We start from the raw sequence: 16,079 nt of genomic DNA on the forward strand, positions 1-16,079 counted from the left end.
CATGCTATAAATAACTTTTCTTACCCAACCGGGTATTCTACCTTGTACAAACTTTTGAACAATAACTTAACATCGCCTTTAAGGATGTACACTCTGAATCCACTAAAGACCTTCTTATAATCACATTATAAGGCAATTTAACTTTTACATTCTCCTTCTTTAAATCTGCAGGACCGCCTGTCCTAACGGCACCAGACCTACTGCCTCTCCTTTCTTACAGGACCGCTCCTTTCAGCCCGAGCCTTCTGTCTTTTCAACTACTATACACAATATAGAACATAACATTACTTTCAGTTTAAGAGCACCGAGCCATCTCTACATGACTCCTATGAGGACTCAGGGTTTACCTTCTGTCCTCGTTGTCTATCAACAATATCAAACATTTCCTATAGAACATTAAACCTTCTCATTATTTTTCTCACTAACATGCATGCTGGACACCACGTCTACCCCTACGGGCCCACTGCATCCTTCTTCCAGCTTTCACTTTCTTTCAGGGAACATCATCAGCATTTCTCTACAATTAACTATTTGGATACATATAACTTTCTCATGCAAACATTATCATCACTTTCTATTTATCAAAACATTATTGCTATCCATCAGTTTTAAAGCAATACCATTCTTCAAATGCAACAAGTGAACATCCCCTTTAAGAGGGGACCAAGTCTCTATGAGGTAGCATATCTTCTCAAGCTACCAGTCCGTACTCAGCAAAGGTTCCAGTGTGGTATCTTCACAAAGAGTCCTTTTTGAAGTAAAACCAGTAGGGAGCACCTTTAATAAGGTGCAAACTATTTACAAAAAGTTTGTATCATGCACTGTTCATGATTCCAGCAGTTCTTTTCAACAATGAGGAAACAGGAAACAAAAGCAAAAGCAGAGGAAGGGATCCCGGGTAAACAAAGGGATCCCTTTAAGAGTTAACCCTAGTCGGGTTTAAAGCAGCAAAAAGCAGGGAAACAAACAGTTAACTATGTACAGTTTCAGGTTTCCGAGGTTTAGTTGAACGGCTTCCAGGGCTGCACCTGGCACTTAACCCTTCCTGGCCGGGGAAAGGTGAGGTCCAGGGTTACACCCAGTGCTGGACAAACGCCGTTAATCCGTCTTTCATGTACGGTTAAATCATGCGCAGTGATGTAGGTCTGCGCAGCTTGAGTATGGGCATTTGCTGCAGCAGAGGTAGCGGCTGCTGCAAGATCAGTCACTGGAACGGAGTCAGCAGCTGTGGCACTAGCAGTCACTGGAGGGGTGTCGGTCGTCAGGGCAGGGTCGTCCTTCCTACCTGCTTCAGATGCGGTTCCTCCGGTGCCGGTCTGCTCCGTCTCCGCTGGGGTCTGGAACGCTAGCTGCAGGGCCTTGCGCTGCGGCGTTGTCATCTCCGTTTGCAGCACCTTGCTTTCCGGCAGGGCCTTGCTTTCTGGCTTCGGAGCGCTGGAACTTCTTTCTTGCTCCGGACCAGACGAGGCTGCCGGCAGACGTCTGGCGAGGCTCCCGATGATGGTCTTCTTCCACCCGGCCTCAGTGCTCGGCTGCGTCCGCGGGAGTTGGTGGATCAGCCCGTCCGCTCTGGTCTGCAGGAGGTCAGCGCCCGCTGTGGAGGTCTGGCTGCGGTGCCTCTCCGGGTAGCTGGGGGAGTCCTCGGCTCCGACCCCACGCTCCGGCTCCGAGCGGCTGGCCATGGCGTCCTCCATGTCGCTGACTTCTTCTTCCTGGTCCTTTTCCCGCTCTCTCCTTCGTGGGCGGTTTCGTTTTCTTTGTCTCTGCCCACCATTGAGGATCAGGAGGCGGACCTCGGCTGCTGACGGACACGTCCTCAAGGGGCAGAAATACTTAGACTGGGCGGCCATTGTCTTTCGCGCTCTTCAGCTTGTTTACGCCCACTTCCACGCCCTTCTTCTTCTGCGCTCTCCTTAGCGCTATAATGGCGGCGGTTTTGGCGGGAACTTCTGGCGGCAAGTGGCAACACACAGTCTTTGCAATAAGTCACAGTCCAAGCATAATAAATCACAGTTCCAAGGCACACATGACCCGATTCCTCAGGCTTAAGTAGATCCTGTTTGTGACGCCAAGTTTTGTAGCGCCCCCACCGCCGCAGGGCCGAGGGGTACCCGGTACCGGGCTTCTGAGTCTCTGCTCTGGGGTTGTCACGGTGGCTAGGCCCCGGTCCGTGACCCTGCCGAGGGGCGCACAGTCAAAGATGTGGATAGATGTGGATGGTGATGGTGGTGCAGATGCCGTAGTGGTGCGGTGCAGTAAATAACGAGGACACCAGGTTGCAGTCTCTTTACCTCTTTACTGAAGATCTCTAGGTCCTCAGTCCAGAATACGGTTCACCAGGCTGCGCAAGTCCGGCCGGTCCAATGGCACCTCCAGAGTTCTCTTCACAGGTGGAAATCTGCGCCTTCCTGCTAGCGCTATGTGTTGTGGTCCTTCCCTGCTGTGCTTACAGAAAGTCCCCACAACTGTTGTGTCTGTTTCTTAAGTTCCCTCACAACTCGATTAGATGATGTTCTGCTAATCCTCCGTTCCTCCCTGATGTTCTGGTTAGGACGGCACCCGTTTGACGGGTAGGCTCGGAGCTCTTCCAGGACCCTAGAGTCGCCCCTCTCCACAAGTTGCCCCCCAAGACTGCATAGGTGATTTAAGTGAGACAGCCCGCCTTAGACTGACTGTCCTGCCGCTGTTTAGAGTATTGCTTGAAGCTGTATATTATAATACTCTCTCAGCGTTCCGGCCACCGGTTGTGCGCCTCAGTAGGATGTTGCCTCTGTCTTACAGCACGACTCCTACTGGTATTCTCCTTATTGCTTTGATCTCGTTTCTCACTCAGCACAATCTATCTCGCTTCTGATCCTTTCTTGGGCACCGCCGCTATCCTGAGCAGGCACGGTCCCGTTACGTTCTCTCAAGTTGCCAAGCCTCTGTCAGGATCCCACCCCTGACAGAGACCCTACTGTATCTTCCCCCACAACACCCTCTGCCACAAGGTGTTGCCTGGTTCCAACCCAGTCAGCTTTCTGTCTAACTTCCTGCCTGACCCCCAGTTTACCCACTATGGTGGGGAGTGGCCTAATGAATAGCACCCTTAGCTCCCCCTGGAGGCCAGACTGTGAAATGTATTGGTGTCTGTGATACCTGATCAGAAGAACTCCTTCAGTGCCATCAGACGTACCATAGCTCCCCATAGTGGCGGAGCCACAGTACTGCAACGACCAGGACTCTGGGGCGCTGCACATACATACATACATACATACACACATTCAGCTTTATATATTAGATTATATATTTCTTAAAGAACTCTTGGATCTGTGAAGGTTCTGATCACTATGTTCACTCTTCATTTGCAGAATCCAGCACACAGGAGATGACGAGCGCCTCCGGCAGCCTGGAGTCATGTACGTAAATGGTCACCCTGGATTGGAGTGTGTATGATGTGATCTTCTGATATAATCGTCTAATTTCTATTTTTTTTTAAAGACATGGATTATTCAGAGGAAACCGAGCAGAATAAGGAAGAAGAGAACAGCAATGAAAACAACAATAACGGTATATGCCAGAAACTCAGTGAATCAGACTTTATTGCTGCGCCTTTCTGGGGCAGCTGAGACCTGATGTTTTTAGTCTGGGAGGGGGCCAATTTCCATGGCCTCTTCCTAGCACACCTGTAATTCAGCTTCATAGGAGCGATCTGATGATCGCTGTTATGTAGCAGAGCCAATCGTGCTGTGCCTGCTTCTAGCCTCCCATGGAGACTATTGAAGCATGGCAAAAGTTGAAAAAAAAAATGTTTAAAAAAATATGAAATAAATTAAAAAAATATAAAAGTTTAAATCACCCCCCTTTCGCCCCATTCAAAATAAAACAATAAAAATAAAATCAAACCTACACATATTTGGTATCGCCACATTCATAATCGCCCGATCTATCAATTAAAAAAAAAAGTATTAACCTGATCGCTAAACGGTGAAGTGAGAAAAAAATTAGAAACGCCAAAATTACATTTTTATGGTCACCATGACATTGAATTAAAATGCAATAACGGGCGATCAAAAGAACGTATCTGCACCAAAATGGTATCATTAAAAACGCCAGCTCGGCACACAAAAAATAAGCCCTCACCTGACCCCAGATCACAAAAAATGGAGACGCTACGGATATTGGAATATGGTGCAATTTTTTTTTTTTTGTTAGCAAAGTTTGGATTTTTTTTTCACCACTTAGATAAAAAATAACCTAGAAATGTTTGGTGTCTATGAACTCGTAATGACCTGGAGAATCATAATATCAGGTCAGTTTTAGCATTTAGTGAAACTAGCAAAAAAGCCAAACAAAAAACACGCATGGGATTGCACTTTTTTTGCAATTTCACCGCACTTGGAATTTTTTTCCCATTTTCTAGTACACGACATGGTAAAACCAATGGTGACGTTCAAAAGTACAACTTGTCCCGCAAAAAATAAGCCCTCACATGGCCAAATTGACAGAAAAATAAAAAAGTTATGGCTCTGGGAAGGAGGGGAGCGAAAAACGAACACGGAAAAACGGAAAATCCCAAGGTCATGAAGGGGTTAATATTTGGTACAGAAACATTTGTTTGCAGTTAGAAAGGTCAGACGTTTCCTGTAGTTCTTGACCAGGTTTGCACACACTGCAGCAGGGATATTGGCCCCCTCCTCCATATGGATCTTCTCCAGATCTTTCAGGTTTCGGGGCTTTCGCTGGGAAACATTGAGTTTCAGCTCCTCCAAAGACTTTCTATTGGGTTCAGGTCTGGAGACCGGCTAGGCCACTCCAGGACCTTGAAATGCTTCTTACTGAGCCGCTCCTTACTTGTTGTGGCTGTTTGTTTCGGGTCATTGTCATGCTGGGAGACCCAGCCACGACCCATCTTCAATGCTCTTACTAAAGGAAAGGAGGTTGTTGGCCAAAATCTCGCAATACATGACCCCATTTGTCCTTCCTTTAGTAGTGGGCAGTTGTCCTGTCCCCTTTGCAGAAAAGCATTCCAAAGTATGTTGTTTCCCCCTCCATGTTTCACAATTGGGATGATGTTCTTGGGGTTGTACTCATCCTTCTTCTTCCTCCAAACACGGTGAGTGGAGTTGATACCAAAAAATTCTATTTTGGTCTCATCTGACCACATGACCTTCTCCAATGTCTCCTCTGGATCATCCAGATGGTCATTGGCGAACTTGAAATGGGCCTGGACATGTGCTGGTGTGAGCAGGGGGGGACCTTGCGTGCCCTGCAGGATTTTAATCCATGATGTTGTAGTATGTTTCTAACGGTAATATTTGAGACTATGGTCCCAGCTCTCTTCAGGTCATTGACCAGGTCCTCCCATGTAGTTCTGGGCTGATTCCTGACCTTTCTCAGACTCATCCTTGCCCCATGTGGTGAGATCTTACATGTAGCCCCAGACCGAGGAAGATTGACAGTCATCTTGTGTTTTTTCCATTCTCTAATAATTGTGCCAACAGTTGTTGCCTTGCCAAGCTGTCTAGTAGCCGCAAATCATCCAGCTGTGGCAAAGAAAACTAAATCGAGCCGTCATAAATACTCGGAGACCACCAGAGCGTGCTCGGGAAAACCGGAGCAACGAGTATACTCGTTCATCACTAGTGAGGATACACTAGGAGAGGGTAGAGCTGGTTGTGTGGCTTTTCAGTAGGTTGAGGATCACTGCAGGCTGTAAACCTGTCGGAAGAGGTGAGTCTTCAGGTTCTTAAACACTTAAATGTTTGTATGTATACAGAGACTGCAGCAGCAGAATAGTGAGTGCAGCTCTGGAGGGTAATACAGGGTGTAACTCAGGATCAGTAATGTAATGTATGTACACAGTGACTGCACCAGCAGAATAGTGAGTGCAGCTCTGGAGTATAATACAGGGTGTAACTCAGGATCAGTAATGTAATGTATGTACACAGTGACTGCACCAGCAGAATAGTGAGTGCAGCTCTGGGGTATAATACAGGAGGCAACTCAGGATTAGTAATGTAATGTATGTACACAGTGACTGCACCAGCAGAATAGTGAGTGCAGCTCTGGGGTATAATACAGGAGGTAACTCAGGATCAGTAATGTATGTACACAGAGACTGCAGCAGCAGAATAGTGAGTGCAGCTCTGGATTAGAATACAGGATGTAACTCAGGATCAGTAATGTAATGTATGTACACAGTGACTGCACCAGCAGAATAGTGAGTGCAGCTCTGGTTTATAATACAGGATATAACTCAGGATTAGTAATGTATGTACACAGTGACTGCACCAGCAAAATAGTGAGTGCAGCTCTGGGGTATAATACAGGATGTAACTCAGGATCAGTAATGTAATGTATGTACACAGTGACTGCACCAGCAGAATAGTGAGTGCAGCTCTGGTTTATAATACAGGATATAACTCAGGATCAGTAATGTATGTACACAGTGATTGCACCAGCAGAATAGTGAGTGCAGCTCTGGGTTATAATACAGAATGTAACTCAGGATCAGTAACACAGTGACTGCACCAGCAAAATAGTGAGTGCAGCTCTGGGGTATAATACAGGATGTAACTCAGGATCAGTAATGTAATGTATGTACACAGTGACTGCACCAGCAGAATAGTGAGTGCAGCTCTGGGGTATAATACAGGATGTAACTCAGGATCAGTAATGTAATGTATGTACACAGTGACTGCACCAGCAGAATAGTGAGTGCAGCTCTGGGGTATAATACAGGATGTAACTCAGGATCAGTAATGTATGTACACAGTGACTGCACCAGCAGAATAGTGAGTGCAGCTCTGGAGTATAATACAGGAGGTAACTCAGGATCAGTAATGTAATGTATGTACACAGTGACTGCACCAGCAGAATAGTGAGTGCAGCTCTGGGGTATAATACAGGAGGTAACTCAGGATCAGTAATGTAATGTATGTACACAGTGACTGCACCAGCAGAATAGTGAGTGCAGCTCTGGGGTATAATACAGGAGGTAACTCATGATCAGTAATGTAATGTATGTACACAGTGACTGCACCAGCAGAATAGTGAGTGCAGCTCTGGGGTATAATACAGGAGGTAACTCATGATCAGTAATGTAATGTATGTACACAGTGACTGTACCAGCAGAATAGTGAGTGCAGGTCTGGAGTATAATACAGGATGTATCTCGGGATCAGTAATGTAATATATGTACACAGTGACTGTACCAGCAGAATAGTGAGTGCAGCTCTGGAGTATAATACAGGATGTATCTCGGGATCAGTAATGTAATGTATGTACACAGTGACTGCACCAGCAGAATAGTGAGTGCAGCTCTGGGGTATAATACAGGAGGTAACTCAGCATCAGTAATGTAATGTATGTACACAGTGACTGCACCAGCAGAATAGTGAGTGCAGCTCTGGAGTATAATACAGGATGTAACTCAGGATCAGTAATGTATGTACACAGTGACTGCACCAGCAGAATAGTGAGTGCAGCTCTGGAGTATAATACAGGATGTATCTCGGGATCAGTAATGTAATGTATGTACACAGTGACTGCACCAGAAGAATAGTGAGTGCAGCTCTGGGGTATAATACAGGATGTAACTCAGCATCAGTAATGTAATGTATGTACACAGTGACTGCACCAGCAGAATAGTGAGTGCAGCTCTGGAGTATAATACAGGATGTAACTCAGGATCAGTAATGTAATGTATGTACACAGTGACTGCACCAGCAGAATAGTGAGTGCAGCTCTGGGGTATAATACAGGATATAAATCAGGATCAGTAATGTAATGTATGTACACAGTGACTGCACCAGAAGAATAGTGAGTGCAGCTCTGGAGTATAATACAGGAGGTAACTCAGGATCACTAATGTAATGTATGTACACAGTGAGTGCACCAGCAGAATAGTGAGTGCAGCTCAACAGTATAATACAGGAGGTAACTCAGGATCACTAATGTAATGTATGTACACGGTGACTGCACCAGCAGCATAGTGAGTGCAGCTCTGGAGTATAATGCAGGATGTAACCCAGGATCAGTAATGTAATGTATGTACACAGTGACTGCACCAGCAGAATAGTGAGTGCAGCTCTGGGGTATAATACAGGATGTAACTCAGGATCACTAATGTAATGTACGTACACGGTGACTGCACCAGCAGAATAGTGAGTGCAGCTCTGGGGTATAATACAGGATGTAACTCAGGATCACTAATGTAATGTATGTGCACAGTGACTGCACCAGCAGGATAGTGAGTGCAGCTCTGGGGTATAATACAGGATGTAACTCAGGATCTGTAATGTAATGTATGTACACAGTGACTGCACCAGCAGAATAGTGAGTGCAGCTCTGGGGTATAATACAGGAAGTAACTCAGGATCTGTAATGTAATGTATGTACACAGTGACTGCACCAGCAGAATAGTGAGTGCAGCTCTGGAGGATAATACAGGATGTAACTCAGGATCAGTAATGTATGTATGTACACAGTGACTGCACCAGCAGAATAGTGAGTGCAGCTCTGCTCAGCTGCTACTCACTGTGCTGATTGTGGGTGCGGTCGCTGCTGAACCTGCAGTGTGCTCCTGAGCTCCTGAGAACCACCACCTCTCCACCCGGGGACCTGCTCTCTCTCTTACCCAGGGAGGGAGTGGGTTTCCTGGGATGAGTGAAGGAGCCAAGTCCCAGGCTTCTGCTTCCCGGACAAGGCTGGCGGGGGGCAGAAGGAACCAGCAACCAGCCTGCACATCAGAGGATTCGGGGGTGAGACGCTCCACCAGGAGTCGCAGCAATGTGGCTCCTACTCCCCCCAGGTCTGCAGAGACCCAGAGAAGCCGCAAGGCTTCCATGGAGGAGAAGCCTGCTAGTGTGCAAGATGGCGGTCCTTCTGGAGGAAAGCTGAGTGCTCACGGAGGTGAAGCCGACCTCATTGAAGAGGGTTGGGCGCTGCAGAGCCCCCGGGAGTCTGTGTCCACCTATGCCTCCCGGGTCATGAGCCACCTCCGTGAGTATGAAGACGCAAGCAAGACCATCACGAGGCTCCGAGAGGAGCTGCGCTGCACAAGCAACAAAGCTGCAGGTTCCTCCAAACCGAGGAAGAATCAGCTCCAGGCGGAGGTAAGGAGACTGAAGGATGACATCAATGAGCTTGAAGTCAGAAAAGCTTTCATTAGAGAAAAAAGTGGACCATTTAAGGAAAAACTTATTAATGAAGATCGATTCAGAGAAATGGCTGATAACAGAGAGCAAAGGCAGATGGGGCTGCAGCCTGAGTGCCAGGTGGATGATGATGATGAGGAGGAGGATGATGACCAGCAGAAAGCCCCACCTGGCAGCCTGCTTAGTCACTCACAGGCCACGTGCAGCGAGCTCCCTGCTGGACAGGCGACAATGACATCTCGTCGCAGTTCTGCTGGCTCTGGGGAGGACAGTGACATCGACCAGGGAGGGGCACTAATGGCAGAGATCAAGCTCCTGGAGTCCCCAGTGTGCCTTCAGAACTTCCATCTTGGTGATGATTTACCAGAGGAGGCACCTGGGGGCCGGAAAAAAAAGGTGAAGAAGATCAAACCTAAGCTGCAGGAAGCGGTAAGCTATCTATATGCCCCCCTCCCTGTACCCCCTGAGTCGGCTGCAGGGTCAGCTCACTGTATAAGCCCCGTTGCCCAGCCCAGCCCGGGTTCTGCTGTGGATCCGGTGCAAAGGCGCGGGGAGACTACAAAGCAATGTAGTGAGGCGCAGAGCTCCGTTTCTGCTTGTAGTAGCAGGGACGTAGCAGCAGGTGCATCAGCCGAGAGGCTGGACAGTGAGGGCGGCCCGGCGGCGGGCGAAAAATCAGGCCACGATACTGTGGTGCGCTCCCCAGTGGGAGGGGGGAGCAGCCCGGTGTCAGGGGCAGCTCCGGTGGCCTCGGTGCCCCTGAATGCTGTTGCCGCTGATCACTTAGTTGAGAAGCGGCGGCGGTGTGAGGGGGTTACCGGGGCTGGGCGTTCCGGTCCTCCCTCCAAAGTCCTGTTCTGTGTTGGCGCCGCTGGTCAACAAGATCCTGATGCTAAGGATCAGCGGTGCCTCACAACAGCGAAAGATCAGCGGCGCCTGGTAGCAACCATGAAGCAGCGGAAAATATCAACTGATGATGCGGAGGGCACACATAAAACCAGGGGTGAGGTCACCTCCAGTTCTGTGGAGGAGACTCAGCCCCTTGTGCCTGATGATGCGGAGGCCAAAATGTCACCCCCTGTTGTCACTGGTCCAGCAGGAGTGAATGTGGTGGTGGGTATGGATGAGGAAAACTCTTTGTCTAGTGGTGTGGTTGCTGGTTTGGTGGAGGGTGAGGAGGTTATGGAGGTGGGTAATGGTGATACTGTTGGTGTGGATGTGGTCACTGGTCCGGTTGCCCCCCCGGTGGTGGCAGCACCTGTCAGGAGTTATGCCGCTGTCACCTCCGGGGGAAATAGGGCGTCCTCCTCGTCTCTGGGCTCTGGGGACGGCATGTTGCAACGGCGTCTCCTGGAAGCTCTAAAGAAGGGAGAGAGATCACTAATGGTAGAGGGTCGAGAGGTTGATCTATCCTTCTGGATAGAGAGGCATGGCCTCGGGGCCTTCCGAGAGCAAAGAGGGGGGGATACAGTGTGGTCCCTCCCAACAGCCGGGCCGGGTAGTGTGCGTAGGAATGTGGTCCGTCTTCGGTGGAGGGGCAGTGATGCGTGTCCTCCAAGGTCGAAGGTTGTGGAGCTCCTGCTGAGGATGGGCTTCAAGGCGATTGACATCTACGCCTTGATACATCCCTATTCCACACCTGAGTTTGATGTCAGCTTTGTTCGGCCGGAGGGGCTTGAACTTTTCTGGTCGAACTATGAGTTGGCAAAAAATGAGCCCGGCTGGCGAGACTTTGCCGTTCAGGCGGTGTCTCGCCAAAATCAAGTCAAGAAAGTGACCGTGATGACATGTAACGAGTCGCTTTCTTGTTATGACATCATGACGTGGCTTGGCCGGTATGGAGAGGTAGTGGAGATGCCAAAGAAAAACCGTGACGAGTTTGGTATCTGGTCAGGGGCCTGGACGTTTATGGTAAAACTTAAGCGTTCAGGTGGTACGGTTGCCCACATACCATCATCTGCCTTCCTGGGTAGGGATCGTATCCTGGTCTTCTACCAGGGGCAACCGAAGCTCTGTCACAGGTGCGGCGACCCCACACACTTCAGCGCAAACTGCACTGTGCAGAAGTGTGCATTGTGTGGGGATGTCGGCCATCTTGCTGCATCTTGTGTGGAGATTAGGTGCCACCTGTGTGGTGAGTTAGGTCACCCATTCAGCCGTTGTCCTCGCTCCTTCGCTAACGCAGTCGTGACCCCGGTGGGAGAAAGCCGTGAGGCTGATTCTGCTGGGGAAGGGACTAGCAAGGGTGAGGGAGCTGAGGGGCCAAGGAAGAAAAGCAATAAAAAGACGCCTGCCCAGCTAAGGCGTCTAGACAAGCGCAGACAGGATAGGGAGCTGGGCGAGCCTCGGGCTACTGGGGCGGCCCCTGTCCTGCATGCCAGTCTTGCTGCTGAGGCCCCAAGGGATGATGAGTTGGATGAGGAGGTCAGGAGGATCCACAGGGAGGAGAGTGCCACTGCCTCAGAGTCCTCCCATTATGAAAGTATGGATGAGGATAATAGGCAGTGGCTAGAGGACAAGCGTAAGCTCGGCACCAAAAAGAAAAGAAAGAAGGGAGATAAAAAATCTTCTCCCGCTCTGACCAAGGTACCTAAGGAAGGAAAAACCGACTCCCCTCTGGTTGGTCTTTCTAACCGGTTCCAAGCCCTTGAAAACATCTCTTCCTCTGAGGAGGAAGCTGAGGGTGAGGTTCTGGCTTCGGCGGGGCTCACAGGGGGCGCCGAGTCTCCTCCTTCTGGGAACGTAAGATCCTTGGAGGGAGGGACTGGCCCAGAGTCCGGAGACGAGGACGAAAAAAATAAAAAACGCGTGGAAATGGATACCTCCATGTCATTAAAGAGGGGGAAGGATTCCTCCTCTGAGGCAGAGGATAAGGGGAGTGGGAAAAAGAAAGCCATCTAACTCAATCACCAATGATGGCGGAACCCACTCCGTTGACGCTGGCGTCCATTAATGTCGCCAGCATAAAGTCAAATACAGCTAGATTTGCGGCCTTTGATTTTCTCAGCCGGGTTGAAGCTGACATTTTCTTTTTGCAAGAGACCAGGCTGCCAAACATGGCAGATGTGTTTAAAGCTAAGAGGGAGTGGAGACTCGGGCCCTCCTATTGGTCTCTTGCGGCCGAGCCGTATAGCGGAGTGGCGGTCCTTTTTACCGCACCGGTGGAATGCCGACGGGTTATTGAGTTAGAAATGGGGAGGTGCCTGATCTTAGATGTCCTCATGAAGGGACAAGAGCTCCGGCTCATTAACATCTATGGTCCCCAATCTAAGTGGGACCGGAAGTGTCTCTTTATGAGGATCAAGCCCTACCTTTTTACAAGTCGGCAGGTTGTCTTTGGAGGGGACTTCAATGCTGTCACGAGGCCCCGAGATAGAGGAGGTTCCAGAGACAAGCTGACTTATGATAGCGTCGCCCTTAATAGTATAGCTAGTGAGGCTCGCCTGGTGGATGTCCACATTCGGCACACCCCAGGCCACGAGGGGTTCACCTATCATAGAGGTAACTGTAGGTCCAGAATAGATAGGTTTTATTTAAAGGAGGAAGCTGTCTCTTCAGCAGTGTCTGTTGTTGAGGTGGAGTTCTCCGACCACTGTTTAATTTTGTTTTCTCTGAATGTTACAGAGACCCTCCGGATGGGAAGAGGCTTTTGGAGGCTCAATTCGTCTCTCTTGGAAGAAGCGGAGATAAGACAGTCCTTTGAGGATTTTCTTCAGAGCCAGGTACCCTTACTGGATCTTTGTAGTAGTAGGTCAGAGTGGTGGGAGATGTTCAAGGAAAGGGTGGCGAGATTCTTCCGCCAGCTCTCGAGCCTCAGGAGTCTGAGCAGGTACCGCCTGTATCAGGGTCTGAGGAGGAAACTCGAGCATCTTGTCTCAACTGGAGGTAGCCGCGAGGAGATCTCCAGAGTGAAATCTTTGCTTATGAGGTGTCAGTACGATAGACACGCATCTTTGGTTTTTGAGAGGGATTACGGGAAGTACCGCTCGCCCGACCCTTACAGAAACTGCAAGATGTCAGTGAATAGTAAAGTGGTTACAGGACTGGTCGACACTACGGGGTCCCTGAGGCGATCCAGATCAGGGATCCTGGAGGTTGTCAGATCCTTCTACTCGCACCTCTTGGGGAAGAGGGATCTTGATTGGGATGAGATGTCGGCTTTCCTGGCAGAAGCTGTCCCCGAACCAGGGGTAGACCCCTCTCTTGACGTTTTGACAGAAATGATCAGGGAAGAGGAAGTTCAGTTGGCGATTGAAGGGCTTGCTCCCAAAAAATCGCCTGGTCCAGATGGCTTAACATCTGAATTCTATAAGACCTTTAAGAACGTTTTGGTTCCCCTCTTGACTGAGGTATTCAATGAGTGTCTTTCCTCGGGCACTCTGCCGAAGTCAATGAGGAGGTCTGCTCTGATCATCTTGTCAAAGGGTAAGGACCCGTCTTGCATTGAGAATTGGCGTCCCATAGCGCTTCTCAATGCAGACAGGAAGGTTCTAGCAAAGGTGCTGTTTAATCGGCTGGTGAAATTTGCACCCCGACTCCTTTCGGGGGCCCAGCATTGCTCTGTTCCAGGCCGCAGCACATTTAGTGCTGTGCTCTGTGTCCAAGAGGCAGTGGAGCAGGGTAGGGCTGGTCACTGGAAGGGGTACATGCTGTCACTGGACCAGGCAAAAGCGTTTGATCGGGTTAATCACGAGTACCTCTGGTCCGTCCTTCTGAGATATGGCCTGCCGGGGGGGTTTGTTGATTGGCTTAAGACCTTGTACAGTGGGGCAGAGAGTTTCCCGCTTGTGAATGGTTGGATTGGTAGCTCTTTTGAGGTTGGGTCCGGTGTTCGCCAGGGTTGTCCCTTGAGCCCGCTGCTGTACGTGTTTGCGATTGACCCTCTTCTTAGGAGGGTGGAGCGTGGACCGTTGGCCGGGATCGGGATGGATCAGGCAGCACCGGAAGCCACTCTGAGGGTGGTGGCATATGCCGATGATGTCACTGTGTTTGCTTCCTCTCACGAGGAGGCAGGGTGGCTGATGTCAGAGGTAGATCGCTACTCGGAGGCATCCGGGTCCAAGATCAACCGGGATAAGTGTGAGAGTCTCTGGCTGGGAGGAGGAGATCCTGGTTTTGATCTCCCGGACACCCTTCCAGGACCCAAAGTCTCTGCAAAAGTCCTTGGCATCGAATTTGGCCAGGGGGATTACCCCAAACAAAATTGGGACAGCAGGCTAGAGATCGCCACTCAGAAGGTGAACCAATGGAAGGGTTGGTCTTTGACCCTAAGGGAAAGGGTAAACCTGAGCAAAACTTACCTGCTCCCTTTACTGATTTATCTGGGCAGTGTGTGCATCTTGCCGGAATCTCTCTGGACTCGGGTCTACAGTTTGTTCTTCCAACTGTTATGGGGGAATAGACTGAACCTGGTCAAGAGGGAGGTTACTTACCTTACGAGGAGACTAGGAGGGTTGGGTATGGTCAACCCTGTGGTATTCCTTGTGGATACCTTCATTAAGATCAATATCGCAAACCTCTGGAAAGAGAGGGCTCTTCCGTGGGTATTCTCCTGTAGGGGATGGTTTCAGCCTTTCTTCCAGGAATGGGAGACAGGAGGGCAAGTGAAGGATCTTCGCACACCGCATGGACATCTTCCGGCTTACGCTACCTTGGTTCTGAAGGTAATTCGTCGGTGGGGTCTGGGAATGTGGGAGATCAGGACTCTGCCAAGGAAACTACTTGACAGTAGGGTTCTGTTGACCCATTTCCAGAGGCCTCTGGCGCTCAGGGACTGCCCAAGTCGGGATCTTGGGGTGGGTTTGCATCTTTTGAATTCTATCAGGATCCCCTCGAAGTTTTGGGACTTGGCTTGGCGCTGCTTCCATGGGAAACTGTGTGTGAGGGACAATCTGAAGTGTAGGAGCTCTGAGGACAGGAATTGTCCTCGGGAGCATTGTGGTACCTTGCTGGAAAGCATGGACCACTTCCTGCTTCATTGTCCCTTCAACACAGAGGTGTACAACAGGGTGGGTGCCTCCATTGGCTGGTCTCGGCTGGCCGGTCTCTCCTATGCGGAATGGGCCTATGGAGCATTCGGAGACCTGGGTGGTCGGGACCGCTGCACCTTATTTCTAGTTAGCGCAGTGGTTAGGTATCACACGTGGAACGCACGGTGCTTAGTATCGACGCAACGAAAAATCCTCCCAGTGGACGATGTGTTTAGGACCATACTCGGTGACCTGGTGAAGGTGCGCTCTCTGGAGTATGGGAGACTGGGCGCACGGAGGGCCGCGCTCCTCTGGAGGGGCTTTTCTTTTAGTGTGCCCTAGTCTGGTCATCTCCTTTCCTGGTGGTGGGCTGCTGCTGACACTGTAGATTTTTGTTTTGTTTGATCATTATACAGTGATGTAGGGCTGCAGGCGCCGAACTTGGGCTTCGTGTTTTGTAATTATTGTGGTGTGTGCTGCTGTATATAATGTATATATTGTATATGGGGATATAGATTTGGGAGTAGGTGTTAGGTTGGGTGGTGGGAAAAGGGGGGAGGTGGGTTTATCTTGTGGGACTATGGGACACCGGGTTGTTTGGGGGAAAAACTGGCACTGCCTGATCTGGCCTATGGACGTTGGACATGGACTGAGGCATGAGATGCAGGACCAGCTCTCAGGTCAGTGCGGGGGGTTGGGAATGGAGGATAGCTTGTAGAATTGTATATATTTGTTTAATTTGTAGTTATTTTATTTAAAACTAAAAAAAAAAAAAAAAAAAAAAAAAAAGTTCATGTATATAGTCTTTGTTTTCCATTGTTTATTTTATTTGTTATTATTATTTTGTTTGGTGACCGGACCTGAAGGTCAAAGTAGTTATTCTGTATATACTGTGTGAGAGGAGAGAATGAGCGGCTGGACCAGTGTTCAGTATACTGAGTATTTTCTGGCTAATATTTTTGTTATGTTT

At 49.4% G+C, this 16,079-nt stretch overlaps 1 protein-coding gene across 7 annotated transcripts in view; it reads left to right on the top strand.

Moving 5' to 3' along the window:
• Positions 1–16,079, top strand: part of LOC143804171 (uncharacterized) — a 108,323-nt gene that overhangs the window by 17,950 nt on the left and 74,294 nt on the right. For all 7 annotated transcript variants that reach the window (XM_077281994.1, XM_077281991.1, XM_077281989.1 and 4 more), the window contains 2 exons: positions 3,351–3,398; positions 3,481–3,549. In XM_077281994.1, coding sequence (XP_077138109.1) covers positions 3,351–3,398; positions 3,481–3,549 — 117 coding nt within the window. The remainder of the gene's footprint in view (positions 1–3,350; positions 3,399–3,480; positions 3,550–16,079) is intronic.

This window comes from Ranitomeya variabilis, chromosome 2 (assembly GCF_051348905.1).
Source record: "Ranitomeya variabilis isolate aRanVar5 chromosome 2, aRanVar5.hap1, whole genome shotgun sequence".
In the NCBI taxonomy this organism is placed as follows: domain Eukaryota; kingdom Metazoa; phylum Chordata; class Amphibia; order Anura; family Dendrobatidae; genus Ranitomeya; species Ranitomeya variabilis.